The 27,955-nt window shown below is 39.6% G+C and overlaps 2 protein-coding genes across 2 annotated transcripts; both read left to right on the forward strand.

Annotated features, from left to right (window-relative positions):
* Positions 1-854: 854 nt before the first annotated feature.
* On the forward strand, positions 855-2,208 carry igfbp6a (insulin-like growth factor binding protein 6a; the record flags this gene model as incomplete). The annotated part of the gene is made up of 4 exons (XM_084394934.1): positions 855-1,191; positions 1,579-1,613; positions 1,747-1,866; positions 2,095-2,208. The coding sequence occupies 4 exons, from the start codon at positions 855-857 to the stop codon at positions 2,206-2,208; spliced, it is 606 nt and encodes a 201-aa protein (XP_084251060.1).
* Positions 2,209-8,337: 6,129 nt separating this feature from the next.
* pip4k2cb (phosphatidylinositol-5-phosphate 4-kinase, type II, gamma b) lies at positions 8,338-27,914 on the forward strand. The gene is made up of 10 exons (XM_084395702.1): positions 8,338-8,871; positions 9,102-9,199; positions 10,133-10,229; positions 19,133-19,282; positions 23,216-23,362; positions 23,542-23,580; positions 23,860-23,973; positions 26,834-27,098; positions 27,396-27,499; positions 27,804-27,914. Exons 1-10 carry the CDS (start codon positions 8,725-8,727, stop codon positions 27,885-27,887), a joined length of 1,245 nt encoding a protein of 414 aa, XP_084251828.1. The 5' UTR covers positions 8,338-8,724; the 3' UTR covers positions 27,888-27,914.
* The last annotated feature ends 41 nt before the right edge of the window (positions 27,915-27,955 follow it).

Genomic DNA, 27,955 nt, shown 5'->3' on the forward strand with positions numbered 1-27,955 from the left:
AGATGAAAATTGCAATATAAAGCAATATAAAAACATATGTTGTCATAACTTATTGATCATATACTGCTTTTTTACGGTGTAGTTACTCATCAGTTCTCATCATGTGTAACTATCCACAACACTGTCCAGCATTTGTGAGGCAGCAAAGGTTTCAAAGATAATCAAAACAAACTCTCCAGGGTATCAGTGATAAATACGATTTGATAGAATGACTCCATTTTAATAATGGCATATGTAGAGATGCCTCTCTAAAAGTACCAGACTGACAATCAGATTTATTGTCTGGCTCATCATCAATTAATTAACTAATGTAAATGAAGAATCATTCTCGTTTTAAAACAGGGTCTGCCTATTTCTGCAAGTATATCTTACGTAAAAATAAGTCGATTATAGAAACCACTGGCACATAATGCTTTTGGGAAACCCACAATATCAATGTCTAAGTTATATGCAAAATGCTTTGGGAAGATAGACTCATTTCAGTTTAATAATACCTGGAGAAATACCTATTATTCTTTATGTGCATCAGTGGAAACAAAATATTGCATGTTCACATAATTCATGAACTCAAACCAGCTGAATTTGTACATCATTTGATAGCTGTGGCAGAATGGGGAGGGATAGAGTTATCCAGTAACTCCACCTCTTATTTAACGCCCAGCATCTCTCAGTCTCCCACCCCTACAGCATCTCAGCTCTTTAAAAGCAGCCCATGTTGCATTTCTGGGCAATTTGATCTAATTACTGTCTTTAGATACCTGATTTCACACTACTACTACTTCCATTGAATATCAGAGAGACCTGGAAGAGAGAAGAGCATTCACTGAAAACAAGCTTTTCTGTACTGGACGAAGATGGTTTCTTTTCCTTTTTTACTAACCATTTTGGTTACCATTCAACTCAGCTTATCTGGCTCCAACTCCCTTGTATTAGGCTTGAGGAAGATCTGCTCATTGTGCAACGGGCCCTCAGGGGACCTCAAGGGCCACCGAGCTGAAAGTTTATCCGGGGAGGAGATCACATCCACGTTGGCATTAGATGAACCCTGTGGGGTTTACACCCTACCGTGTGCTCAGGGTCTTCGGTGTATCCCTCTTCTCGGGGAGCAAAGCCCCCTTCAGGCACTGCTTCAGGGACGAGGGGTCTGCAAAAACATCAAAAGCACCTTCACTGACATTCCTCCACCTACAGGTAAGATGGTCTTGCCTCATGGCATCTTTTCTCATATGGATTTTGTCTGGTTTAAAACTGGCTAACCTAAACAAACTAAACCTAAAAGTTGAGCATGTAGATACTAGAATGAAAATCCAATTCACGTTCAATTTTGAGTTGTTCATATGAAAATGTGTAACAATGATTTATAAGTTATTTAATTATTTTTGCATGTGTTTAAGAGGGAAAAGAAACCAGCAAACTTAATGTAAAAGGCTTATCTGTACTTTGTACAATGAGCAGGACCTTTTTCCTAAAATGGTAAGAATACAGTACAAGGTATTCTTGAGTATTTTAAGTAAGTGCTGTTTAATTGCCAAAAAGCCTTACTGTAATCATATTAAAACTGTAAGTTTTATGTTCCAGACGATCAACCATCAACCACTGATAACAATGAAAAGGTAACATATCTTCTTATGGCTCTGTAAATGATGTTCTGCATGAATATTAATATACTGTTCATACTGTCTGACTGTGAGTCATAAATGAAAACTTTTGCATTAATCATGTTTTCGTTGTTGTTTCATTCTATAGGGTCCTTGTCGCAAACTGTTAAACACAGTCCTCCAGAGCATTGAACTCACAATCATTCATTCAATTCAGGACATCTACATCCCCAACTGTGACAGACAAGGGTCCTTCAGGAGGAAACAGGTGTGTAGAGAAGAAGGAAGGTGTTTTAGCAATGCAGATTCAAGGCAAAGCATGTCAGGATTGTTAAAGCAGATGAATAAACGTGCTGCACATCACTGTAACAAATTTAACATGTTTGCACTGTCCAATCTGAATTGTTACTTAAAACCGTTCCAATTAATCAATTTTTCTGTATGTTTTGCCCCATTGCCATGATTGTAAGAATGTAGTTTGCTCTTCTTGAGACAGTGTCGCTCATCAAGGGGAATGCAAAGAGGCCAGTGCTGGTGTGTTGATGACAAAGGATCAAAGATTTCATCCCGTAAAAGAAATGATGGAACTATCTCATGTAACGGTGTCTGAGAATTGTGACAGAAATCTGGACCTGAAATGTGTTTAGGAAGGCGAAAGAGATGACATACACTGAGAACTCTATGACCACAATCCTGTACAATCCTTCATCTCCCTCTGGTTGTGACTAATATGTTTGCAGCGTTATGTGGCATTCATTTAACAGTCTGAACAGTTACAGTTACTGAATTAAAAACCTTTGTTTTCTTTTATATTAATAATTTTGTTTGTTATAAATCCTTTTAATCTTATTAAATGCTTGATGGAAAGATATAAAGATGATATACTCCAAGTGAATGTCATCTCCCATTAATGTGCTGTATGTCTAGATTGAATAAGAGCCTTGCAGAAAGTGGAAAATGTATTTTTTTCAAATTACTTAATATATTTATGTTGCCTATATATTAACTTCTTATATATTAATATATATTAACTGTCCTTTCTTTTGACATATATATATATATATGTAACAAAGTAAACTCTGTGTGTGTGATTTTAAAGAATGTATATAAATGTTGCTCAAGATATTGTAACACTTTGTTTTAATCAACAAAATGTTGAACACAATGCAACTCAGAACATGAAATGATTAACTGAGTTTTGCATCCCTCATTCATCACTGTTCTGCGCTGCTGGGAGTCACTCCAAATATGTAACATATCGGTAGTTCTTCTGTGAATATTGAAGATAGTTGGGACGGTAGTCACGGGAGGGACTGTGAGGTGTTGGAACTTATAATTTTGGGTAACAGATACAAGCACAACTTGAGCGACTGTATTGTAAATAAATTAATAAAAAAGTGCCCTCTTTCTCTTTACTCTCGCCCCTGAATTCGCTAGCTTCCACTGCACATCACCTTACATGTAAATGAACACGTAAACACTGACTTTAATACCCCAGTACTAGACCCGGGGATGGAGTGGATTTTTCATTGGTCCAAAGGTTATTCTTATGAACAAACTCCCTTTCATCCATACTGACTCTCACCCCAAGGTTCAGGTCAGGGCAAAAATAAAACTCCTAAAGACCTCCAAATAAAGCTTGGTGATTTTCTGACCATAGCAACAGCAATGGATGGAACCAAAAATGATACATCTCCACACACTATACTACAAAAATCATCAAATATTGACATAAGTATTCAACAGTACTTAGTTGAAGCAAATTTGGCAGAGATTACAACCTCAAATATTTTGTGTATGATGCATATGACCTGGATTTGAGGATTTTCTGCTTCTCTGCAGATCATCTCAAGCTCTGTCAGGTTGGATGGGGACCATCAGTGGACATCATTTCAGGTCTCTCCACATATGTCCAACTGGGGGTCCGTTTCACTCATTCACAGAGTTATCCTTGAGTCTCCAAATTCTTGTAGACTCTGCTTAAACACACCTTCCTGTAATTTTCAAATAATCCTTCACACGTGAGGTCTTGAGAGTTCTGGGTTGGGTTTTCATTAGGGATATCTCTGCATTTTTCTGGATTCAGGTTTTCATGTGTCTTGTACGGAAGAGAGGCTTCCGTCTTGACGCTCTGTCGTAAGGCCCAAATCGGCATGGTGGTTGGCCTTCTGCAAATTTCTCTCATCTCCAGACATGATCTCTGAAGCTTGACTAGAGTGACCATCAGGTTTTTTTGTACCTCCTCCACTAATTACTCCATTTTGCTGAGCGGCCAGCTCTAGGAAGAATCCTGGTTCCAGCTTTCTTCCATCTAATAATTATAGAGGCCACGGTGTTCTTGGATGCTATTAATGCAGCAGAATTAGTTTTTCTAGCCTTCCCCAGATCCAGTTGATCTTTGTTGTAAGCTGTATTGATGAAAGAGAGAGAATCGATTTAATGCAGATGGGTTTTTGATAAAGGAAAGGATAAGGCCACAGTTTGGCAAAAGCTTAGTCTTTTGACACATGTTGTGGTTTCTTCTCTTTTGTGAAATCACTTCTCAGAGATCTTTGATGCCAGAAATATTAGACTTTATTGTACAACAAAGCCGAGCATCTCCTGCAGGAGATCACTCCCGATCATTGCCCAGCTTTACACATATATACATCTTTTTCCAAAGATGGTAACACACCCTATAGATTATTTTTGGGGTCTTGTACCATGTGACTTTCTCAGAATAGAATGGCAACATTCCACGCCTTTTTTCAGACTTCCAAAAGTCAACCCAAAGGCAATAATAGTGTACAAATATATAGCTAAATTACTTATTTTCTAAATAATAAAATCTTCTACACACACAAGCAATATTGCATTTAAAAGACGTCTAATAGTTGTCCAAACACAGCCCAGACGTCTAGGCTAAAACAAGGCAAAATTTGGGCTGTCAGTACAAATGTAATAGACTTCTTACCATAGCCCAAGAATAGACTAGTCATCAATTAGATAACATGTCAAAGAACTACTGCTTAACCACAGTACGATGCATCGTTGAAGAAATCAACGCATCCGAAACCGTATTGTCGCAAATTGGTCGTTCAACCATGCTGGTTAATGATGTCACGCACGTGGTGGAATAATAACTTCTTTTAATGAATCTGTTTGAGATCGGATTAACGCTAGATGTTTTGCTATAAATTTCGGACATGGCATCTGAGGACTATTTCTAATTTTTCTCAGTTATTTTGCTTTATTTCCAGATTCAATCATAGGCTTGTTCTTACGTACTAGAGCACGTTCGCACATGGGCACTCTGCAAAAAGGACGCTTTAAATCTCTTGATGTAAATGACATTTGTATGTATTCTAAATAAAAGACATAGATTGTACTGCATGTCAGCTTGCTTATTTGGCTCAAGATAAGGATTTATTGAGTCCACATGTCATGCAAACAAGAAACTACTTCTAAACACAGGTCGAGAGCTGTCGTTCCAAACACACAACTTTGCAATTCTTTTCGCAAATGTTTGTAAGAACTATGAACCGACTCGTTGAACTGTGCTGATAACGATGGAACTTGCAACCATAGTTGGATAATGATGATGTTGGGAAACACACCCCTGGTCAGTATGCTTCTTTAGGAGTTCTGTCCTTTCCTGACGTCTGGCGTACAGCTGCTTCTTGAGTTTATGCTGGCAGAGGAAAAAAATGGCTAGACACAGCACCAGGATTTGCAAAGGACATAGTTTACTCATGTACAGTGGGTACGGAAAGTATTCAGACCCCCTTAAATTTTTCACTCTTTGTTATATTGCAGCCATTTGCTAAAATCATTCAGTTCTTTTTTTTTCCTCATTATTGTACACACAGCACCCCATATTGACAGAAAAACACAGAATTGTTGACATTTTTGCACATTTATTAAAAAAGAAAAACTGAAATATCACATGGTCCTAAGTATTCAGACCCTTTGCTGTGACACTCATATATTTAACTCAGGTGCTGTCCATTTCTTCTGATCATCCTTGAGATGGTTCTACACCTTCATTTGAGTCCAGCTGTGTTTGATTATACTGATTGGACTTGATTAGGAAAGCCACACACCTTTCTATATAAGACCTTACAGCTCACAGTGCATGTCAGAGCAAATGAGAATCATGAGGTCAAAGGAACTGCCTGAAGAGCTCAGAGACAGAATTCTGGCAAGGCACAGATCTGGCCAAGGTTACAAAAAAAATTCTGCTGCACTTAAGGTTCATAAGAGCACAGTGGCCTCCATAATCCTTAAATGGAAGATGTTTGGGACGACCAGAACCCTTCCTAGAGCTGGCCGTCCGGCCAAACTGAGCTATCAGGGGAGAAGAGCCTTGGTGAGAGAGGTAAAGGAGAACCCAAAGATCACTGTGGCTGAGCTCCAGAGATGCAGTCGGGAGATGGGAGAAAGTTGTAGTAAGTCAACCATCACTGCAGCCATCCACCAGTCGGGGCTTTATGGCAGAGTGGCCCGACGGAAGCCTCTCCTCAGTGCAAGACACATGAAAGCACACCTGAAGGACTCCAAGATGGTGATAAATAAGATTCTCTGGTCTGATGAGACCAAGATAGAACTTTTTGGCCTTAATTCTAAGCGGTATGTGTGGAGAAAACCAGGCACTGCTCATCACCTGTCCAATACAGTCTCAACAGTGAAGCATGGTGGTGGCAGCATCATGCTGTGGGGGTGTTTTTCAGCTGCAGGGACAGGACGACTGGTTGCAATCGAGGGAAAGATGAATGCGGCCAAGTACAGGGATATCCTGGACGAAAACCTTCTCCAGAGTGCTCTGGACCTCAGACTGGGCCGAAGGTTCACCTTCCAACAAGACAATGACCCTAAGCACACAGCTAAAATAACGAAGGAGTGGCTTCACAACAACTCCGTGACTGTTCCTGAATGGCCCAGCCAGAGCCCTGACTTAAACCCAATTGAGCATCTCTGGAGAGACCTGAAAATGGCTGTCCACCAACGTTTACCATCCAACCTGACAGAACTGGAGAGGATCTGCAAGGAGGAATGGCAGAGGATACCCAAATCCAGGTGTGAAAAACTTGTTGCATCTTTCCCAAAAAGACTCATGGCTGTATTAGATCAAAAGGGTGCTTCTACTAAATACTGAGCAAAGGGTCTGAATACTTAGGACCATGTCATATTTCAGTTTTTCTTTTTTAATAAATGTGCAAACATGTCAACAATTCTGTGTTTTTCTGTCAATATGGGGTGCTGTGTGTACAATAATGAGGAAAAAAAATTAACTTAAATGATTTTAGCAAATGGCTGCAATATAACAAAGAGTGAAAAATTTAAGGGGGTCTGAATACTTTCCGTACCCACTGTATACTCAGTTTAGGGCCGTAGCTGGGGTATTTGGGGCCCCAGAGCAGATTTTTGCAGTGGGCCCCCTTAAAGGTGCTCTAAGCGATGTCACGCGTTTTTTGAGGCCAAAACTATTTTTGTCACATACAGCAAACATCTCCTCACTATCCGCTAGCTGCCTGTCCCCTGAACACACTGTAAAAAAACACGGTCTCTGTAGACAGCCCAGGCTCCACAAACGGCAAGAAAAACAAACTGGCCCAGCCTGGACCACGAAACATAACAAACAGTGTTCCAGCCAATAACCGACAAGAATAATTTGGGGGGATTGTGCGCGTGCACATGAAGGGGGGTGTGGGGAGTGGAGGAGAGAGAAGCATGAAGAGGGAAGTTAGCTAGAGGAGAGATGTCCTAGACAACGACAACGACTAACGTTAGAATTATATTCTCTTGAATTTTGATATGGCCGACACACAACCAAAGAGACGACGTTCCGATGAACAAATAGCAAAGAAGAGGGGAAAAGGAGAAGGAACGCGCGAAGTCCCGAGGAGGGGACGGGATGAGGAGGAGGGAGGGTCGAGCTAGCCTCCGTTTTGTTTGACAATACTTTGAACGTCAACAAGAAGTGACGTCACCCAATATCTCTTAGAGCACCTTTAAGTCACCACCTTTCACCCTGTTAGCGACTGCCCTGACTCACACAATATACACAATCCACTCACGTAAAGTGATCATATATACTGTATACTATAAAACAAATCTCAACTGCTTGATTGTTTATATCATCACAAAATGCAAACTATATTATCGCCCAGCTCTAGGGCCAGATTTACTAACAGCTTACGCCAGCGCAAACCCTCTTTTGCCGTTAAAAACGACTGTCGGGATTTACAAAAGACACGCAGTGAAAAAATATCACTGAAAAGATTTAGACAGGGTTATTTTTGCGGTTGACCTTATTGCATAAGCATTTGTAGGAGTTTCCCTGTCAGACGCAAAATTTATGGGAGGAGAGTATTTAAATGAATCATGCAAGGTGATTTACTAAGGTTTACTGGTATTTGCGCCATTATTTTATGCCAAAAAAGCACGTCTCAAACTAATTTGCACTGCTCTTGGTAGATTGCGTTGGTCATTATGGAAATGTGCGCACCGTTGATAGATCACGCTCTGAACTTTCCACTCATCTGGGTTTTTTTTTTTTACTCTCACTCTAATTTTCCCTGTTAGTAATTCTAGCCCCTAATCTTCTAAATTTGACTATAAATCATGAAAATATTATAAAATGAACTTTATGATTTTCTAAACATTACACGCTTTTACACGTTTAAGATGTAAAAAAGCATAATAGGACCCCTTTAAATGTGTTGGTAAGCTAAACTCGGTCACTGCAGCAATGGCGAGCACACATTTGACTGTGTCAACACAACTAACCACCTCACCTCAGCACACACATGCGCAACAATGCATCTATTTTGCTCTTTCACCACTGAACTTATCAGAAAAGCTCTTATTAAAAAATTGCTAGACTTAGGAGGAGCTTTCATTTACAAGAAAAACTACACGCCTCCGACAGAAATGCTGATCAGGCATGTGACTGTTTTGGATCAAGTTATAACAAGTTTAATTCTCTCAAGCTATTTCGGAGCAAGTCAGCGGAGTAGTTTATCCTCTACTGTATAGGTTCATTGCAATCGTTAATGTCTCCAGGCATTTCAAGACATTCATCATCACAACTGAGGAGGCAAGTTGTTGTTTTGGTCTAAGATTACCTGGGTTCATTTCTGCAATTATGTCTTCCCCTGGTAAAACAGGGGCTATTTCAAGAAGACTTTCACGAACAAAAAGCAAGAAAAAACATTTTGTGCATCAAAAAGTGGAGATATTCTGGGCCAGCGACCCCGTCCTGACTGTGTTTATGTGGGGCATCAATCACACGGTATGTTACTACTGACCTTTATTCTGAATCTAAAAAAAAAAAACTATCTATTTAGTTTCCTGTAACGCCTAAATATTATATGTTGCCCTATTTCTAAAGTATAATGTATATTGTTTATTTTTGTTGTTATGTGCTTGGGAGAATGCTGTCATATAAAAAACAACATAAAACAACAAAAAAGATGTCAGTCTTCCTTTAACTTTTAACCTTCCTGCATTTAACCTTTACAGATAAATGACCTGTTTCAAGTGCCTATGCCAGTAATGCTACTTCCAGATGACTTCAAAGCCAACATAAAAATGAAAGTCAACAACCATTTATTCAACAAGTATGGTCTATCGAACACACTCTGCAACAAATACTTTCTGGACAATAAAACTCAACAGAAAGATTTTTTGACTGACAGATGAAAGCCAATGTCAATTTTAGTATGTTTGAATATTTGGATACAGTTTGAGAAGACATGATAAGGTTGCTTATATATACCATATATAAATATAAATATAAATATAAATATACATATACAAATAAAGTGCTAATTTTCACCTCCTATCTGTTCCTTTAGTTTTGATGGAGACAATTCTATTTAACTTAAATTCCACTTATTTTCAAAGAGATACAAGTGATACAAATATTGATATCTAGAAAATACTTGTTCTCATTGTCACAGTTTTAGACTATTTTGTGCACAATGAACTGCACAAAGCTTTTGTAAAACTCATAATCCGTTGTGGTATGGAGACAGGGTTGTTTTTTGGTGCTGGTGGGGGTTGCTGGCAAACAGTCCAGACTTGTGACCTCAATGAAATGCAACCTTAGACACAGTTCTTATGATTACATGCAATCACCACAATTGTCAAGCAAAAACAAAACAAGAAAAAAATGTGTTTATTCGTACACAAATGCATGCACTCAAAGTATTTGCAATTATTTTAGATTTTTTAACAATTGTGCCTTAATGTCGTAAGCAAAAAAAAAAAAAAAAAAAAAAAAAGATAGCTACTAATAGAGGAAAAACCTTAAAAGGAAGTCTGGAGAAGCTCTCCGACTCTAGCATTACAGTTAATGCACATGATAAATATGATCCAGTTTTGTGTAATAAATCAATTATGTTTTTGGTATGTTAGTAAAGCAACGCTTGAACTGTAAGGATAATGGTTAAATATATATTCATTCGTATTTCCTTGTTTTAGCTTTAGTTATTTAAGCTCTTACACTGTTAAAATCCACAATGTTTATTTATTTATGTTTAAATATTTAGGGAAAACCTCCCTGGACATTTTAAGTTTAAGGAGTACTGCCCACTCGTGTTCCGGAATCTGAGAGAGAGATTTGGAGTTGAACATCAAGATTATCAGGTATGAAACTTCTGTATAGTTTAAGACTGGAAGCATAAAAGGCTGAAAGCTCCCTGTGTAATGTTTTGTAGCATAGTTGCATCAGTCACAATCATGGTTAAACGTCACAACTGTTCCAGACAATATTTCATTATTTGCATAGATCGGGTCAGGCCTATTTGACGACAGAGCACATGTGCTCAACTTCATTTGAATGGTGGCCATCATTTGCTTTTATGTTTGCATGAGGCTCTTGCCAATGTAGTATTCGGCATATGTGCGCTTTAAACCTTCAAAATATGCCAATTCTTTACCTGACAGTAGAGTTTTATGTCATGATGCACTTCGAGCACCAAGTGGCCCACATGGATCCTACAATTTGCCCATAGGTCATATTTTATAAATAGCCTCTATTTCAATCCTTAAGTCTTAAAGGTGCTCTAAGCGATGTTGGGTGACGTCACTTCTTGTTGACGTTCGAAGTATTGTCAAACAAAACGGAGGCTAGCTCGACCCTCCCTCCTCCTCATCCCGTCCCCTCCCCCTCCCTTCCGTGCTTCCTGAAACAGTCATGAACCATTTAGAAAAACCAAACTGGATTTACACACCTGTCCAGCAAAAACAGAGCCACTTGAATGTCGGATTGGAAGCGCTTCTGCCGGCGGAGTTCTCGCCACCTTTTTAACGCTTTTCCCTCTTCTTTGTTATTTGTTCATCGGAACGTCGTCTTTTTGGTCGTGTGTCGGCCATATCAAAATTCTCAAGAATATAAATTTTTAACGTTAGTCGTTGTCCAGGTCATCTCTCCTCTAGCTAACTTCCCTCTTCATGCTTCTCTATCCTCCACACCCCCCTTCATGTGCACGCGCACTAACCCCCCACCCCCAAATCATTCTTGTCGGTTATTGGCTGGAACACTGTTTGTTATGTTTCGTGGTCCAGGCTGGGCCAGTTTGTTTTTCTTGCTGTTTGTGGAGCCTGTGGTGTCTACAGAGACCGCGTTTTTTTACAGTGTGTTCAGGGGACAGGCAGCTAGCGGATAGTGAGGAGATGTTTGCTTTTTGTGATATAAAATGTTTTGGCCTAAAAAACACGTGACATCGCGAAAGGACATTTTCCTTTCTTATAATACTTGCATGAAATTATAAAATTTGCTATTGTAAAATTCCATATAACACAAAAAATAATAAAATATATTAATTAAATAATGTAACCCGTCTCCAGACCCAGAATTGTTTCACAACAACCCAAATAACATTTCATGAAAGAAAGTAGTTTTTATTTACAAATTAAGCCAAAAGAAAAAGAGGGGTATCAGATTCAGAAGGGGGTATTGCCAAAACAACAAACATAATCAGTCTAACTCCTTATTAACCAAACTACTTAAACTAAAAGAAAAGAAAAGAAAACAAGAGTACAGCAAAATAAGCTAAGTCCCTTGCTAACATGAACAGGAGAAAAAGTCAAGTTCAAAATAAATGGCACCCACCTCCCTACTTACCCCACAAATAAAGAAATAAAATGATTAACTAGCAAACTTCAAGTAAACCAAGAGAAAAAAGATGAATTAAACCATACAATGAATAATCATTGAAGTTAACCCTCACTTCTGCCTTTTAAGTCTCAATCATAGAGTGTGATCAAAAGAGACTAGGAGAGAAAACTCTACTTAAATCAGTAGAACACAAATGAGGTAAAGAAAGATACACAACACCACCAACTACTTGCTTCAACACAACATCAAGTCTGGGGTTGAAGATGAGACCTTAAAGCTGTTGCACACAGGGGGGGTAATCGAGCGCTCGATTTCCGTACCACCCCCGGGAGCCGCCATTGGCTAACAAGCCTTCACCTGCTGTTAGCATCCCATTGACTCCCATTCATTTTGGCGTCACTTTGACAGCGAATAACTTTACATCTGAGGCTCAATTTGTCCATTGTTTATTTCTAAAGAAACACGACAATGTATAAAAGGCTCCATTACCTTGTATCTTACGTTATGGCCCCGTAGAAGCAGTTTTTGTAAAAGTAGGCTAACGATTGCGTCATAACCACGCGACTCTCTGGAAATTACCGTATAGACAGGAGGAGAAGCTCGCAGTCAATCGGGGGGATGTGGAGGCATAAAGTCCGATAAAGTCAAGGGAGAAGCCCATAGAGAGTCATGACGTTGCTCCTGCTCCTAGCTCATGGACAGCTCCTACTCACGCTCTCCGTCTCTGCGAGATTCGGAAGGGAATGGTTCAGATTTTGTTGGCACAGCTACTATAAAACGTACAACTGTCAGGCAGGCTGCTGACGTCACATCCACGTCGTTAAGCTCAGTTTGAGTCTGCGCAGTACGCTCAGCCATCAGGAAGTGAGGGCTTCTAATTTGCTTCACTTCTCTCCGTTGAAACCTATGGGGTCGATGTGTCCAGTTTATATACTGTCTATGGTTGCACACAGTCAAGCCACCAACACAGCTTGTCTTCTTCTTCTTTGGGTTTTAACGGCAGCTTGCATCCTCGATGTTGCATTACTGCCATCTTCTGGCTCTAGTTATTTCCCATATACTTTAGTCATCATATTCTTGTCATTAGTCCCGTTTTAGTCAGAAAGCAAATCAAATATTTCATTCCTTGTTCACTCCTACTGCAGTCCATTATACTCTTCACTCCATGTCCTATTAGTCCTATTTTTTCCATTGTCTTTTATCATATCTATCCTCTGTAACTCATATATTTTGAACAATTAATAAGCACAGTCTTAGGTATTTGGCACTGATCACAAAACCCAGTTGGATGCTTCCCCATTATATGAAGAGTGTTATTTAAAGGGGTGGTTGATTATGATTTCACTTTTCTAACTTTAGTTAGTGTGTAATGCTGCTGTTTGTTCATAAACAACATCTGCAAAGTTACGATGCTCAAAGTTTAAAGCAAAGGGAGAGATTTGCTTTTAAAGAAATCACTTTTTAAGGACTACAACAAACGGCTGGTAGAGACTACACGACATTCCTCCCGGGTTAGTGACATCACCAACCCTAAAATTTACATAAACCCCGCCCCTGGAACACGATTATAGATTATCAAGACAGAATATACTAATCAATGACTAGAAGATAACTACACATAAGCTACATAAATTCATCAACCATTCAGAAACTACATGTTGTCACTTCTTCCTGAGTCTCTCCATCATTGTCTGAATCCGGTTTGAACATAAAAGGCTTAAAGTTTTTGAAATGTTCAGTGCATGTCTGTGTGAGTGCAAGCTCTTGAAGCTCCGCCCTCTGTGCCGGGAGCAGCAGCTCATTTGCATTTAAAGGAACAGACACAAAACCCTCAAAAAGTGACCATTTTAACATGCTATATAAAAATATCTGTGGGGTATTTTGAGCTAAAACTTCACATACACACTGGGGACATCAGAGGCTTATTTTACATCTTGTGAAAAGGGCATTATACCACCCCTTTAATTTATTATGCCCTATTCTTAATCTGGTTACAATAGTCTCTTCTCTCCCCGTTTCCTCTCTTATTTTCCACGGTGTCAACTCTTTTTTTTGTTTGAGTATAAATGTCTTCCTTTTAATTCTTGGTCCCACCTTTGTTGCCATTCTTTAGTAATTTTTCCCCACACTATACTCTTTCCTTCTGATCTTGAAAGGCTGATGACTGCTTCTATACTCTCTTTTTGCAGTGCTTCCTTAGCTATTTTGTCTACCTTTTCATTTCCTATAATACCCATATGTGCTGGACCCATATAAATATGACAGTTCTTAAGACTCTGCAGTACAGAGACAGAGTCGCTGCAAATTAAAGTTTTGTTTAACTTCTATCAATGCCATCAAAATGGCAAACATCTCAACAGCACTTAAATGATCTGATGTTCTCCTGCTCATCTCACACTTCTGGCTGGGAACTACAATTGCAGCACCTGTAACTCCTGTTATCGGGTCTTTAGATCCATCTGTAAAAACCTACTTAAAATTAATGTATTTCTGGTTCACATGTCTATAAAATTCACTCACCACATCAACTTGATTGTTTACCACTTTGGTCTGGAATACTTCCAAATCCACTAGTGGAGTGTCAAACTTCCACATAGGGATACTGGGCCATACCACAGTTTTACAAAACTCCTTTCCATATACTCCCAAGTCACGTGCTGCATCATCTTCTGTCTAACCAAAACTAAACCTTTTTTTCTTTCCCTTTTCCCAATTGTCTTGTAACACTCTTTTGGTTGGGTGACTATCTATTTGTCCCCTCAAACTAATCCAGTAATTTACAAGCAGCTGCTTCTGTCTTAGGCTCAAAGGCATTTCTCCTGCCTCTACCTGCAATGAGCAAACTGGTGATGTTCTCATGGCTCCGAGACACAATCTTGATGCCTGTGCCTAAAGATTGTCCAACCTCGCAAATACTGATTTTGCTGTTGATCCAAATGCCTGACTCCCATAATCCAACCTAGATCTTATTAGTGAAATATATATATATATTTCCAAAGCGCACGTTTCCAAAGCGCCCCATCATCTGCGAACAATGATCTATTCATGCCATTAGGTACATTCTTAAATATATCATTTATCATAATGGAAAAAAGTGTAGGACTTATAACACTCTCTTGTGATGTTCCATTTTCTACCTTATGCTTATTTGAAATATCTGTTCCTATTTTAACTTGAATCCTTTTAGGAAATCTAAAATCCATTTAAAAACTTTACCTCTTACTCCCATTTTGTGTAGTTTAATCATTAATCCCTCTCTTCATAACATATCACACGCCTTCTCAACGTCAAAAAATGCTGCTACCACATATTCTTTATTTATTTGAGCTTTTCTTACATCGTCCTCTAAACACAACACTGCATCCATTGTGCCCCTTCCTCTCCTAAACACACTTTGAAATTCCATTATAAAAAACTATTTTTTTCCCAAAAAATACATTCATCTCTCATTTACCATTCTTTCCATTCATTTGCAAATATGCGATGTTAATGCTATAGGTCTATAGTTTGTCATTTATAGCGTTTTTCTTTCTTTTATGTCTAGCCAATTTCTTGTTTCTGGATCCCCTTATCACCTCCTCCCATTCACTTTGATCTCTAAATTCTATGTTGATGTTTTCATCTCCTGATTCCCTTTCCGTCATCCAGAAAAGTTGTATATTATTTAGTCGATGGGAAGTAGAGGAGGAGCACCGCTACCGGACCTATACAGGCCGTCGGCTGGTACTCCCACACTCCTCTCCACTACCGACCTACTGTTACCAAGTCCAAAAAAGTCCTCAGTCCAGTGTCCAATGATTAATCCAATAAATCAGTTCAAAATAAACCTCTTTTACTGTCCTAACACGTGCATCACACTACAGAAAGGGAGCAGCTGCCAAACGACGTTTCCAGAAGTCTCACCCAACACAGCTCTGACGATGGTTGCAGTTTAAAGACTCTCCTTCCCCTCCCAGCATCCAATCACAGCAGGGCATTGATTACTGACATCAGGTGGAAACCATTTGTCCTACGTAGAGAGACAGGGAGGAGAGAGAAACAGAGCACAGCTTGGGCACACACAAACAAAACCTTACAGCTCTGGATGTAACATCAGTGAATTGAAAGCAGACAGCAATCATTTTTATTTATTTTGAACCAAACCAGTAAGAAAGTTGCAAACTGAACTCAAGCTTCTTTCAGGGCCTCTCATTTTTTTATTTAACACAAAAAGCATTCTTAAATGGTGAAATTCTGAAGAGCACAGTGAGCTCAACATGAGCAAGACCAACTAGGAAATGTTGAGGCCACCTGCGAAATCTCCACTGTGTAAGTAAAGGTAATGAAGGAGTTGGAGAAACAGATTTACATTTACATTTACATTTAGTCATTTAGCAGACGCTTTTATCCAAAGCGACTTACAAATCAGGACTAAATTAAGCGAGTCATCATGAAGAGGCAAAAAACAACAACAACGCAAGAAGTGTTCAGAATACGAAGTTCAGGCATTATTCAGAGTAGCATAAGCATGATAAGTGGGGTTTTAAGGGAAAGGTTTTTTTTTTTTTGTTAGGTGCTCACGGAAGAGATGGGTTTTCAGCTGTTTTTTGAATGTTGTCAGGGATTCTGCATTCCGGATGAGGGTGGGGAGAGTGTTCCACCAGCATGGAACTGTGAATGAGAATGATCTGGAAAGTGATTTTGTGGCTTTCTGTGATGGAACCACGAGACGTCGCTCGTTGATTGATCGTAGGCGTCTGGTAGGGATGTAGGCTCGTAGGAGTGAGTGAAAGTAGGAGGGAGCTGAGCGTGTGATAGATCTGTAAGCAAGCGTCAATGCCTTGAACTTGATGCGAGCAGCGAGAGGTAGCCAGTGCAGAGAGATTAACAGAGGAGTGACGTGGGCCCTCTTGGGCTCGTTGAAGACAAGACGAGCTGCAGCATTCTGGATCATCTGAAGAGGTTTGGTTGCACATGCTGGAAGTCCGGCCAGAAGAGCATTGCAGTAGTCAAGCCTAGAAATGACCAGGGCCTGGACGAGGAGTTGTGTTGCGTGCTCAGTTAGGAAAGGCCTGATCTTCCTGATGTTGTGCAGCGCAAACCTGCATGATCGAGCTGTCTTTGAAATGTGATCTGTGAAGGTCAGCTGGTCATCAAACGTTACTCCCAGATTTCTGACCGACCTTGATGGGGTGATTGATGATGAATCAAGCTGGATGGTGAAGTCGTGCTGTAGAGACGGATTGGCAGGGAGGACGAGCAGCTCAGTCTTTGCCAGGTTGAGCTGCAGGTGATGTTCCTTCATCCAGATTTAAAGGGTTAATGAAAATTCTGTCAGTAAATACTCACCCTCATGTTGTTCCTACAGTGGCTCAGCCATAAGTTTATCAAGCAACGAGAATACTTTTTGTGCGCAAAAAAACAAACAAAAATAATGAATTTATTCAACTATTCATTTTCTTCTGTGTGGGCCTCTGACGCGAGTTGACGTAGTGTAACAGCGCAGCGCAACGTCAGAACGTAGGCTCACTATTGGCCAGCATCACACGCATCACACATGACCAGCGTCGGCCAATAGTGAGCCTACGTTCTGACGTTGCGCTGCGCTGTTACACTCACTATGGAGAGCCCCACAGATTCCCTACGCAGTGAGCAAAATTAGCATTCATCATCTCCCTCCCCAGGTGTGCTTTAAAATGGGCCACCACCTCAAAGCATGTTATTCCCTGATCATTTCGCCATCCATTGAGCTGTTAACCATAACTTGTCCTTTAACATCAGATAACTACACTTTCTGAGCCTCTGGTTTTTGAGGAAAGGGACACTACCAGACAGACTACGTTCTGAGTCTCCATCCAGAAGACAAATATTCACTTCAAGGTACCTTCATCTGCATGTTCCAGATGGTCAGGACCCTCTCCGTGCTCCAGGTGTTCAAGGCTTGAAAGGGATTCCGGCTCCTTTCCGACTGCATTGTTACTCAGCACAACCCAGGACCCCGGGACTACCATGTCTCATGTGCCATGTGTGCCATCCTCAGGAAAAGAGAACAGGAGGCTATCTAGCTTGTGTCAGGAAATGATACGAGGATTCAAGTGCAAGTCAAATAAAGGTTTATTTAGAGTGTTGGTCAGATGCAGGTTGAGTGATGATGGGTGATAGTCCAGTGAAGGCACTTGGTAGCACAGGGATGCTGAGAACAGCCCGATCCTCTCCGGTGAAGAGATGGTGAAGATGATGACGAAGATGATAGGAAACAGAGACGGAGCGGGAACCGGCAACCAGGAAGTGGATGGCGTGGAAAACTGAAGTGCAGGAACAACGATGAACACAGGAGACAGCGACAAGCGGGAACACACACCGGAACATCCACAACGCTCTGACAAAGACAAGGTGAAAACAGAGGGACTAAATAGGGTTAGCTGATCAGCTGCAGTGATCAGCGACCCCGCCCACATGCACACACACACACACACACACACACACACACACAATGCAAGACGAGACGAGACGAAAGGAGACAGTGAATTCATAAACCGTGACAGCTCCTCAAGGATATTGCCTAGTTTACCTGGTGAATGATAAATGACAATAAAATGAAATTTGGCAGTGTTAATAACAGTAATGGCATGCACTGTTTAGTCAAAGCCAAAAGGTTTTCACTAGCTGGCAAAGGCTGGGATGAAGTCTTTTCACAGATATGAATTTCATTAAGAACATAACTGTGAAAGTTGCAAAATCATTTTTACTGCGAGCAGCGCATATTTTTTCAGCGTCCATGTTATTAAATGAGAGTCTCTATATGGAAAGAGTCATGCTTCACCACAGAGGATTGTGCCCTTAGCGGAGAGCAAATCAAGAAAACCGATCATTTATCTTAGTCTTTTAACAGGGTTGCTTGACTGTGGGGGTGGACTTCACATCCATCTATTTTCCAAACTGCTTGTCCCAGGGTTGTGGTGATGCTGGATCCTGTCCCAAAGTCTCAGGCCTGGCCATCCATCTCTTATCCAAGCTCTCTTGGACTTAACATACCTGGGGGTTTTGAGCAAGGATGATGATCAAATGAACGATTGTGTATAGATTAGTTTTAAGACAATCATTTTAGAAAGTAAATCTGAGGTTAAAGTATATGTCATGGTTTGTGTTCTAAAAACTGCATGAATTCATGCTTATCTTTATAATAGCACTTTTACTGGATTCTGCTTGCAGTATGGACTTTGAAATGCCATATAAAACACACACACACCCCTTGTTAACTCCCACTTACCCCACCTGTTTCCCTTTATCAGTTCTCATCTGCCCCGTTTCCCCCTCCAAGACCATTACCATATGATTTTGTATTGAATGACTTTGATATGTTATAGTAACTGTTTAGGTCACACCTGCTGGTAAGAGAGATTTAAAGTGGAATTTTCCAACATTTCCAAATTTCCATGTGTCCTTTTAGGTCTCTCTAACGCGTAGTCCTCCAGTTAAGGAATGCAGGAGTCAGGAAGCGGGATTGTTGCTGACATCATATGACTGCACATTAATTGTCAAGCAAATCTCCAGTGAGGAGGTGGAGGACATGCACAACATCCTTTCAGAATACCACCAGGTATAGAGCACTGTTTCATAAGTCAAGTTGTTTAATTTAACCTTTGTAAAATGTAGTCTCCTGATTACATTTAAAGGATTAGTTCATTCAAACAAGAAATTTCTGTCATTATCTACCATATACAGTACTATGATACATTGAAAAGATCTAGTGAAAGAACTATTGGTTCACAAATTGGATATTGTTTCTTCTATCATGAACATCACAGAAAGCTAGCACAGATGTCAAGTTACATTTTAGTCTGTTCCTCACACAAAGCTATCGTATTGCTTCAGAAGACGTGCAGAAGTGCACATCTTTTATGGTGCTTGTTTCTCCGATGCACAAGGGGAAGTCATCAGGTGCACACTCATGTCTTCAATGCTCTGTATAGTTGTTCAGTTATCTAGTTGTTTGTTCCTATTCCTAATGCCGGCCCATTTCCAGTCCAAGTAGGTTGGCTGGTCTTGGTGATAGGGAGGGAGTTCAACTGCCTCTCAACTGCTATCAGTTTTCTTCTATAAATCTAGATATTTACATTTAGAAATTTAGCAGACAGGCTGACTTCCTAATGAGGAACTTAAGGAATTTCACTGCAGTCAACAAAATCCATACTATACAATGCCATGTTTATTAGAAGGCGATGTTAGAAAACAGATTGCAGATTGCTTATTTGTATTGGAAGTAAGTGCCTTTGTTTAAAGGGATACTCCACTTTTTCGGAAATAAGCTCATTTTACAACTCCCCCAGAGTTAAACAGTTGAGTTTTACCGTTTTAGAATCCATTCAGCCGAACTCCGGGTCTGACGGTACCACTTTTAGCATAGCTTAGCACAGATCATTGATTCAGACGAGTCCAGTAGCATTTCTTTCAAAATGACCAAAGAATTTAAATATTTTTCCTATTTAAAACTTGACTCTTCTGTAGTTAAACCGTGTACTAAGATCGACGGAAAATGAAAAGTTGCGATTTTCTAAGCCTATATGGCTAGGAACCAGTGTTGTATAAAGTACTAGAAAGCAATACTTGAGTAAAAGTACAAGTATCGTACTAGAAAAAGACTTCGGTAGAAGTGAAAGTTATCTTTTAGAATATTACTTAAGTAAAAGTCTTAAAGTATCTGATATATACTGTACTTAAGTATCAAAAGTAATTTTCTGATATTTAATGTACTTAAGTAATTGAAGTAAAAGTAAAAACAATTATTTATTTATTTTTTGGATAATGCGTTGAATTCAGCGATCACGGAAACGCGGAAAACTGGAGGGACTGTGTAGCCTGTACTGTAGGCTACTTGTGTTATCGTTTATTTCCCACTGCATGTACCTTTAGCTGTAAAAAAAAAATTGCATCACAATAAGTGTATTGTGATTGTCACTAACATTTTTGTAATTAAACTGAATTTTATTAGGTTTAGTGACATGTTACAATGTTTAGATGGAACAATTTCTGGTAAGCTACGCTTTTTTATTATTTCAATTCAATTGTGATTTGATTTAATATTGACTCATTTGTATAAATATTAGGTAGGCTACACAAGATAGGCCTTAATTTTTCTCAAAAAAACCCAAACAATAAAAACAACTCACCTAATGCTGTAAACATACAGAGAGCCCTATCAGCTGGTAGTAGGCTATTATTTAAGGTTAATAAATAATACTTAAATATAATGCGTTTTTTATTATTATAATAAAAACTTTAATGATATAAGTAAAAATATAGTAAATATGTAATATCGAACACATATTTAGCAAAATACTCTCTATAGCTATTTTTTTTCTTGCCAACTGTGCTATAGGCTAGCCTATGTTTATTAAATGGCTTCCCTGAGGTAAATGTGACATAATTGTCCTTCAGCTATGTTATTGACCTCTTCACGCTGATGAAAAACACTTATTGATCGATATTATGTAGAGGAATAGGCCTAGATACATTTTGGTAAGTTGTCATAAAGTAACTTGCTTTGTCTAGTCTGTCGGTCTCCGTGTCCTCTTTGCTTCGCGATTTTTCTGTGCGTGAGAGAATGCATGTGTGGCATGAGAGCGTGTGAAAAATGTCAATTGCGTGTGTCTCACGGTGAATGCGTGAGAGTTGGCAGCTCTGGTTAAACGTGCTCCAGGTGCTCGTGCTTCCATGGCGGTTTCAGTTGTGCTTCCTCCTCCTTTGGCATGGCAACAAACAAGCATTACGCTGTAATAGAGCGCGCGCCGTGCGGAGCGTGCGTACTGCAATCTAGGAGCAGTGATTCGCCAAACCTCCCTTATTGTAGTCGCACACATTTCTTCTGATTTTATTTTGTAGTAACGAGTAACGAAGATGCTTAGTGGAAATATAGCGGAGTAAAAGTATACATTTTATCTAGGAAATGTAGTGGAGTAAAAGTAAAAGTTGACATAAATTTAAATAACGAAGTAAAGTACAGATACGTGAAATTTCTACTTAAGTACAGTAACGAAGTATTTGTACTCCGTTACATTACAACACTGCTAGGAACTACTCTCATTCCTGCATAATAATCAAGGAACTGTGTGGCTGTACCATGAGTGCAGCAGGCGTAATGATATGACGCAGCGCCTGAAAATAGTCCCCAGCTCGGTAACTTCTTCCAACGTGACCGGGACTAAGTTTGTCTAACCTATTAGACCTATTTTCAGGCGCTGCGTCATATCATTACGCCTGCTGCACTCATGGTACAGCCGCACAGTTCCTTGATTATTATGCCGGAATGAGAGTAGTTCCTAGCCATATAGGCTTAGAAAATCGCAACTTTTCATTTTCCGTCGATCTTAGTACACGGTTTAACTACAGAAGTGTCAAGTTTTAAATAGGAAAAATATTGAAACTCTTTGGTCATTTTAAAAGAAATGCTACTGGACTCATCAGAATCAATGATCTGTGCTAAGCTATGCTAAAAGTGGTACCGTCAGACCCGGAGTTCGGCTGAATGGATTTTAAAACGGTAAAACTCAACTGTTTAACTCTGGGGGAGATGTAAAATGAGCATATTTCCGAAAAAAGTGGAGTATCCCTTTAAGGTTGTGGACTGATTAAGTTCTTGCGGATGAGTTGCTTCTTGAAATATGTGATGGTCTCAGCAGATCGAGTGAATGTTGGTAGCTAATTTCTTCAAAGAGGGGAAGGTTTTGGAGAGTGACTTTGAATCTCATTGTGGAGGAACAACAAGGTGCTGCTTGTTTATTGAATACAACTGTTGTATTCCAGTGGCTGTCCTGATTCTGCCAGCTATTGGAAGTGATATCAGAAGAAGAGGTCTTTGACTGATTGAAGACCAGATGCATTCTGGATAATATGTAGTTGCTTTGTTGCACTGGCTGGTAGGCTTCCCTGCTGAAAAATCCAGCATGCTGGTCCAGGCTGGTGTATGTTGGTTAGAGCTGGTTAGTGCTGGTCAAGCTGATGGACTAGCATAGTCATGCTGTTCTCAAGCAATCTGAGCTGGTTTGCTGGTCCACCAGCTCTCCCGCTTACTTTGAATTAAAAAATGACTTAGACTCTAACTGGTCTTAGCTGGTTTGAGATGGTCTCGCCTGGCCAAGCTGGTCTAGATGCGTAAACCAAGCAACTGCTATTGAGATGTATTTGAATGCTGTATGGATGGATAGATTTCCCCAGACAAACCAAGCATAAACTAGGCTTTATGTCTATTTTACTACGCCACAGAGGTAAACAGTCACTTATTTGTGTTTAGTCATTGATTTATTATTTAAAAGATGAGAACAAGTCTATGTAACATTTGACTGCAATGCTATTTGAGTAAAATATAATATCATTACATAAGTAAAACTTTTTTTAAAGATGTTTGTGCTGGTTTCATTGAGATGTATAGCTTGATTGTTCAACTGACAAGCAACACTCACCTGGACCTAGAAAGGCTAGTTCTTTTTATTCCCTTTTCTATCGAACTAAAACATCTACTTTTCTTTCCCCTCAGCACATTGTAACGTGCCATGGTAACACACTACTTCCCCAATTCCTCGGCATGTACCGTGTCACTGTGGACAATGAAGACACGTATATTTTAGTCATGAGGAACATGTTCAGCCACCGACTAACTGTCCACCGAAAATATGACCTCAAGGTAGATCAATTTCATTCTTTAATCATTGTTTACTATTTAATGAATTTGTTATTGAGCCATAATGGTGAGCAACTAATATGTTACTACTCAAGTTTAGTATGTTATTCAAAACAATAAGTGCAAAATAAGTAAAAGAAAAATGGAAAGATCTAAATTATCAGGGATATTTCATATTATAGGGCTCGTTGGTTTCTCGAGAAGCAACTGATAAAGAAAAGGTAAGAGAAGCAACCATGTTGAGTTTGTCCAAAACATTTACATTTATGAATCTTAAACATTTTGTTTTATAGCCTCTTCAAATTAAAGATTTGTATTGGTTATTTTTAGAATTGCTTTAGAACAGGTTCCTAAATCCTAAACATTTTCACTATATCTTTTCTTGTTTTCATTCTGATACGAAGGCATTCTTGTATGCTGTTCTTGAAAGATGTTTCAGTTTCTCAAACCTGAAAATTTGTTCTTGAAAATAATTGCTTAAAAGTAATTTGAAAACACAGGTAAAAGAGCTGCCTACCTTCAAGGATGTAGATTTCAGAAACAACATGCAGCGAGTCTACATCAGTGAAGAGGAGAAAGAAAAGCTATTGGATAAACTGAACAGGGATGTAGAGGTGAGACGATTTAATGACAAAATTGACAAAATATTACATTAGGGTCAAATGTAATTTGATTGATTGATTGATTGATTGATTTTACCCACTGCGAAACCGAGAAGTTTTCTTGGACCCAAACAACCTGGTTTTACTGAAACTAAGGCCCTGTTTGCACCTGGTATTAAGATGTGTTTTGGTCGATCGGATCACAAGTGGACGGCACTAAATACAGGTGTAAAAAACATTTTGAGCTTGTCTACTTTCGACCACTTTCAGAGTGGAAAACGCGTTCGAACAGCCGCAAAATACCTTCTTCTCTTCACTGACCTAATGTGCAGTGGTGGAAAGAGTACTAAAAAATGTACTTAAGTAAAAGTGTCTCTCAGTAGTGTCAGGGTTGTTGCAGGATGCTGAAGACGAGGACACAGGAACTTCAATGTAGGTGATTTATTTACAAACTAAGCTTCCAGAAACATACAGGAACAAAGGGGAAAAACTCCAGGACTTCAGTACACACAACCATACATGGACAACGACCAACCAACACTGAGGGAAAACACAGGGTTTAAGGCCCCGTTTACACGATGGGAAAACGCAGATATTTCCCAGAAACCGATTATTTCTAAAAACTTCGGCCAAAGTAGAGATTTCTGAAAACGCCGGTTATGTGTTGCCGTGTCAACTGGGAGAAACAGGGTTTTAGGTTCTCAAACGTCACATTATGCACCAGAAAATGCTTACGTCATGTGAGCGCCCTATGTTTAGAGTTTGTTTGGCTACTATTTGATCATGGATGCTGTTAAGGTGGTACTCATTTTTACTTTTGTGCAAACGCTTTTGGCCTGTTTGCATTTGCTTCGCTGTCTGTCCACACAAACAAACCTCGCGCCAAGTCTGTTGTTTTGAAAGGAACTGGAAGTCGCTCGTGCTATTCGTTGTTGTCGATTTTGAGGATTCTGATTGGCTTGCATGGCTTTATCCTTCTCCCTACACTGCCGCCCATAGGTTTGGCATAGTTATGATGTTGCTCGACGGCGTATTTATGCGGGTTGTGTGCACGATGTTATTTTTGAAAACGGAGGGGGAGAAATATTCGTTTCTCTAAATACCCGGCTATGTGTAAATGTGGCCTTAAATGTACTGGGGCTAACGGGATAATTAACAAGACACAGGTGATGGGAATTTCTAATTAAACAAACAGGGAAAAACTAACAGGATTAAACCAAAAATCACAAAGACAGGGGAAAACAAGACCACAGAACAGAACTCAACACATCAAAACGTGACAAGTAGAGGGTATGTGCGTGACGTCACTGTCGGCCGGAGTGACTGCGGTCACACACACTGTGTGTAGTGGCAGAAACACTGAGCGGCAGCATTGGTTTTCAGCGTGAATTCTTCGAAAAACACAAATAACACATCTAAAACGGGAAAGAGCTTTGCGATTGACTGTACAACTAGACTTGACAAGAAGTCGGAGGTATATTTTTACTGACTGGCGAAAGCTAAAGTACAGAGAAGCAAATGGATCGCTGCAATTCATAGAAACAACTGGATCCAGGCAGAGAAAGGTGGATTTGCAGTTGTCAATATGCTGAATTCATGGGTAAAATCATACCCTATATAGGCCTACTGTATTGACAACTCATCAATTAAATATTAACGGTCATATATTCTGCATAATTGGATGATTTTAAATAAACACTGACAAAAAACTATACAAGTTTATGCATATGTTACGATATGTTGATATATATAACATTGACATAAGTGATCACATGGATTTAGACCTATATTGTATTTATATAGGGTGACCATACGTCCTGTTTAACCAGGACATATCTGGCCAGGATTTCGAGATCGCCCAAAATGCCCGGGATTCGTCTTTTGCTTTCTACAGTGACCATTCATTATGTTTACATTATTACGTTATTTGACACTGACACGTACGTGCCAGCTTTGCAGGTCATGCATTCTGATTCACACGGATCCCGATCGAGACGAAAACACAGGAATTTTCTTAGCAATGCTTACACGCACATCAACCGATCACTTGTTTAGCGTTCATGTAAACACTACATTCAGATTAACCAATCGGAATTAATTCAGTACTACTGAATCAAAAGGTGTACATGTAAACAAAATGAATGGCGACGAGAAAGCAAAAGCCGAATCGCGGATATTTTGGGCGATCTCGAAATCCCGGCCGGACATGACCTGGAATATGGTCACCCTAATTTATATAAAGCGTTCACAGGCAAATTTGCTTTGTTTTACCCCGGCGTGAAATCAGGCTCAAATAAATGTCAGGAAACACAATTCCTGGCTGCATTGTCAATATCTGTGGATCACTGGATCTTTGGTAAGTTTTAAGGAACACTATATCGAGTCCAACCTTTAGTTTAAACTGAAAATAGTTCTACGTCTACTCGGTTTACTCGCGTTTTCACAGTTTTCTGCAAACGTCTGGTTTGAAGATGAAAAATGTACCAAGCACAATGTTCTCTCACCATTCCTGATGTCTAACACACACTCAGTGTCCGGCTGGTCTTGTGGCTGTTCAGAGCAGAAACGAAAGCTGCTGCTCTCCATGTGTTTTTCCATCTCCGGTCGCGTTCATATGAAAATTGCGCGAGCTTATTTTGTCCATTAGATCGAAAGATCTGAAAAATCTTTTTCCGCACAGAGACCCTCCCCTCGAAGAAATCAGGACAGAAATGGTTGAAAGTGGACAAAAGAGACGGTTTAAAACACCAGGTGTAAACGGGAATGTGTCTCCCTCATCTGTTTGTGATCCGATCGTCCAAACCGCATCTTAATACCAGGTGTAAACAGGGCCTAATACTCTGTTTTTGTATCTGTATGTGTTTGTGTGCAGTTTCTTGTGCGTTTGAGGATCATGGACTACAGCCTGCTGCTGGGCATTCATGATGTCGGGAGGGCAGAGCAAGAAGAAGAGGTAGAAATGAAAGACTCTTTAAGTGAAGAGGAGGAGGATTCAGAGAATGACCTGTGCCTTACAGCCGTGGGGTCTTTCGGCTCGTCCCCTGAGGGCATCGCAGGGTACATGAGCTCTTATAAACCTCTTGGTCCAGGAGAGTTTGACCCTTATGTTGACGTGTATGCCATCCAGAGCGCAGTTGGTGAGTCACAATTCAGTCTCATGTCAAACTCTACATGAAAACACTGAAATACATAATGGACAATTAATGCAAATGGAATAAAACTCAAATAAATGGTTAGCGTACCAGTACCCAACTTTTCTATAATCTTGAACGCATTGAGTAATCTTTTCATGAAGGTAATGGCTTTTGCATTTCTCTTAAAATAATTGTCCATTACTCATTTTGTGTTACCCCTCTTACCTAATTTGTCTTTTCAGATCAGGTCAATCCTCAGATTTCATTTATGAGTCTTGTGTTTGTCTGTCCTTGATCTAGGTGCCCCACACAGAGAAGTGTACTTCATGGGTCTTATAGACATTTTGACCCAGTATGATACCAAGAAGAAAGCAGCGCATGCAGCGAAAACGGTCAAGCATGGAGTAAGTGAAACTTAATGAATCGACAACTGAGATTTGCTCTTTACGCATTTATTCACTGTAAAGAAATTCTCACCTCTCCAAGTCAAAATTTTCTAGTGACTGGTCACATCTAAATTTTTACATTGGCCAAAGTGCAATTCTTGTTGCAATAGTCTGTTAACATTGGCTCAAAAATTTAGATGTGACCAGTCACTAGAAAATTTTGACTTGGGGATGTATTTCTTTTTTTACAGTGTTGTAAAAAGACTAAACTGAGCTGTAGCCAAAATATTCTAATTTTTTTATTTTATTTTATTATTTAAAGGCTGGGGCTGAGATCTCTACAGTTCACCCTGAACAATATGCCAAGCGGTTTCGAGAATTCATCGCAAACATATTTGCCTATTGAGAGCATTTTAAATCTATTGGACAAAAGGAACATTGATTGAGTGGTTTGTACGATTACCACATTATTAA

This window comes from Rutilus rutilus (genome assembly GCF_951802725.1).
Source record: "Rutilus rutilus genome assembly, chromosome: 22".
Classification (NCBI taxonomy): Eukaryota; Metazoa; Chordata; class Actinopteri; order Cypriniformes; family Leuciscidae; genus Rutilus; species Rutilus rutilus.

Bases quoted from the DNA above. Each gene is read 5' to 3' on its own strand.
- pip4k2cb (XM_084395702.1), top strand. From the start codon at position 8,725: ATGTCTTCCCCTGGTAAAACAGGGGCTATTTCAAGAAGACTTTCACGA. The intron at 23,581-23,859 runs GTAAGAGAAGCA...TTGAAAACACAG, and splicing joins AAGCAACTGATAAAGAAAAG to GTAAAAGAGCTGCCTACCTT. The intron at 23,974-26,833 runs GTGAGACGATTT...GTTTGTGTGCAG, and splicing joins AACTGAACAGGGATGTAGAG to TTTCTTGTGCGTTTGAGGAT.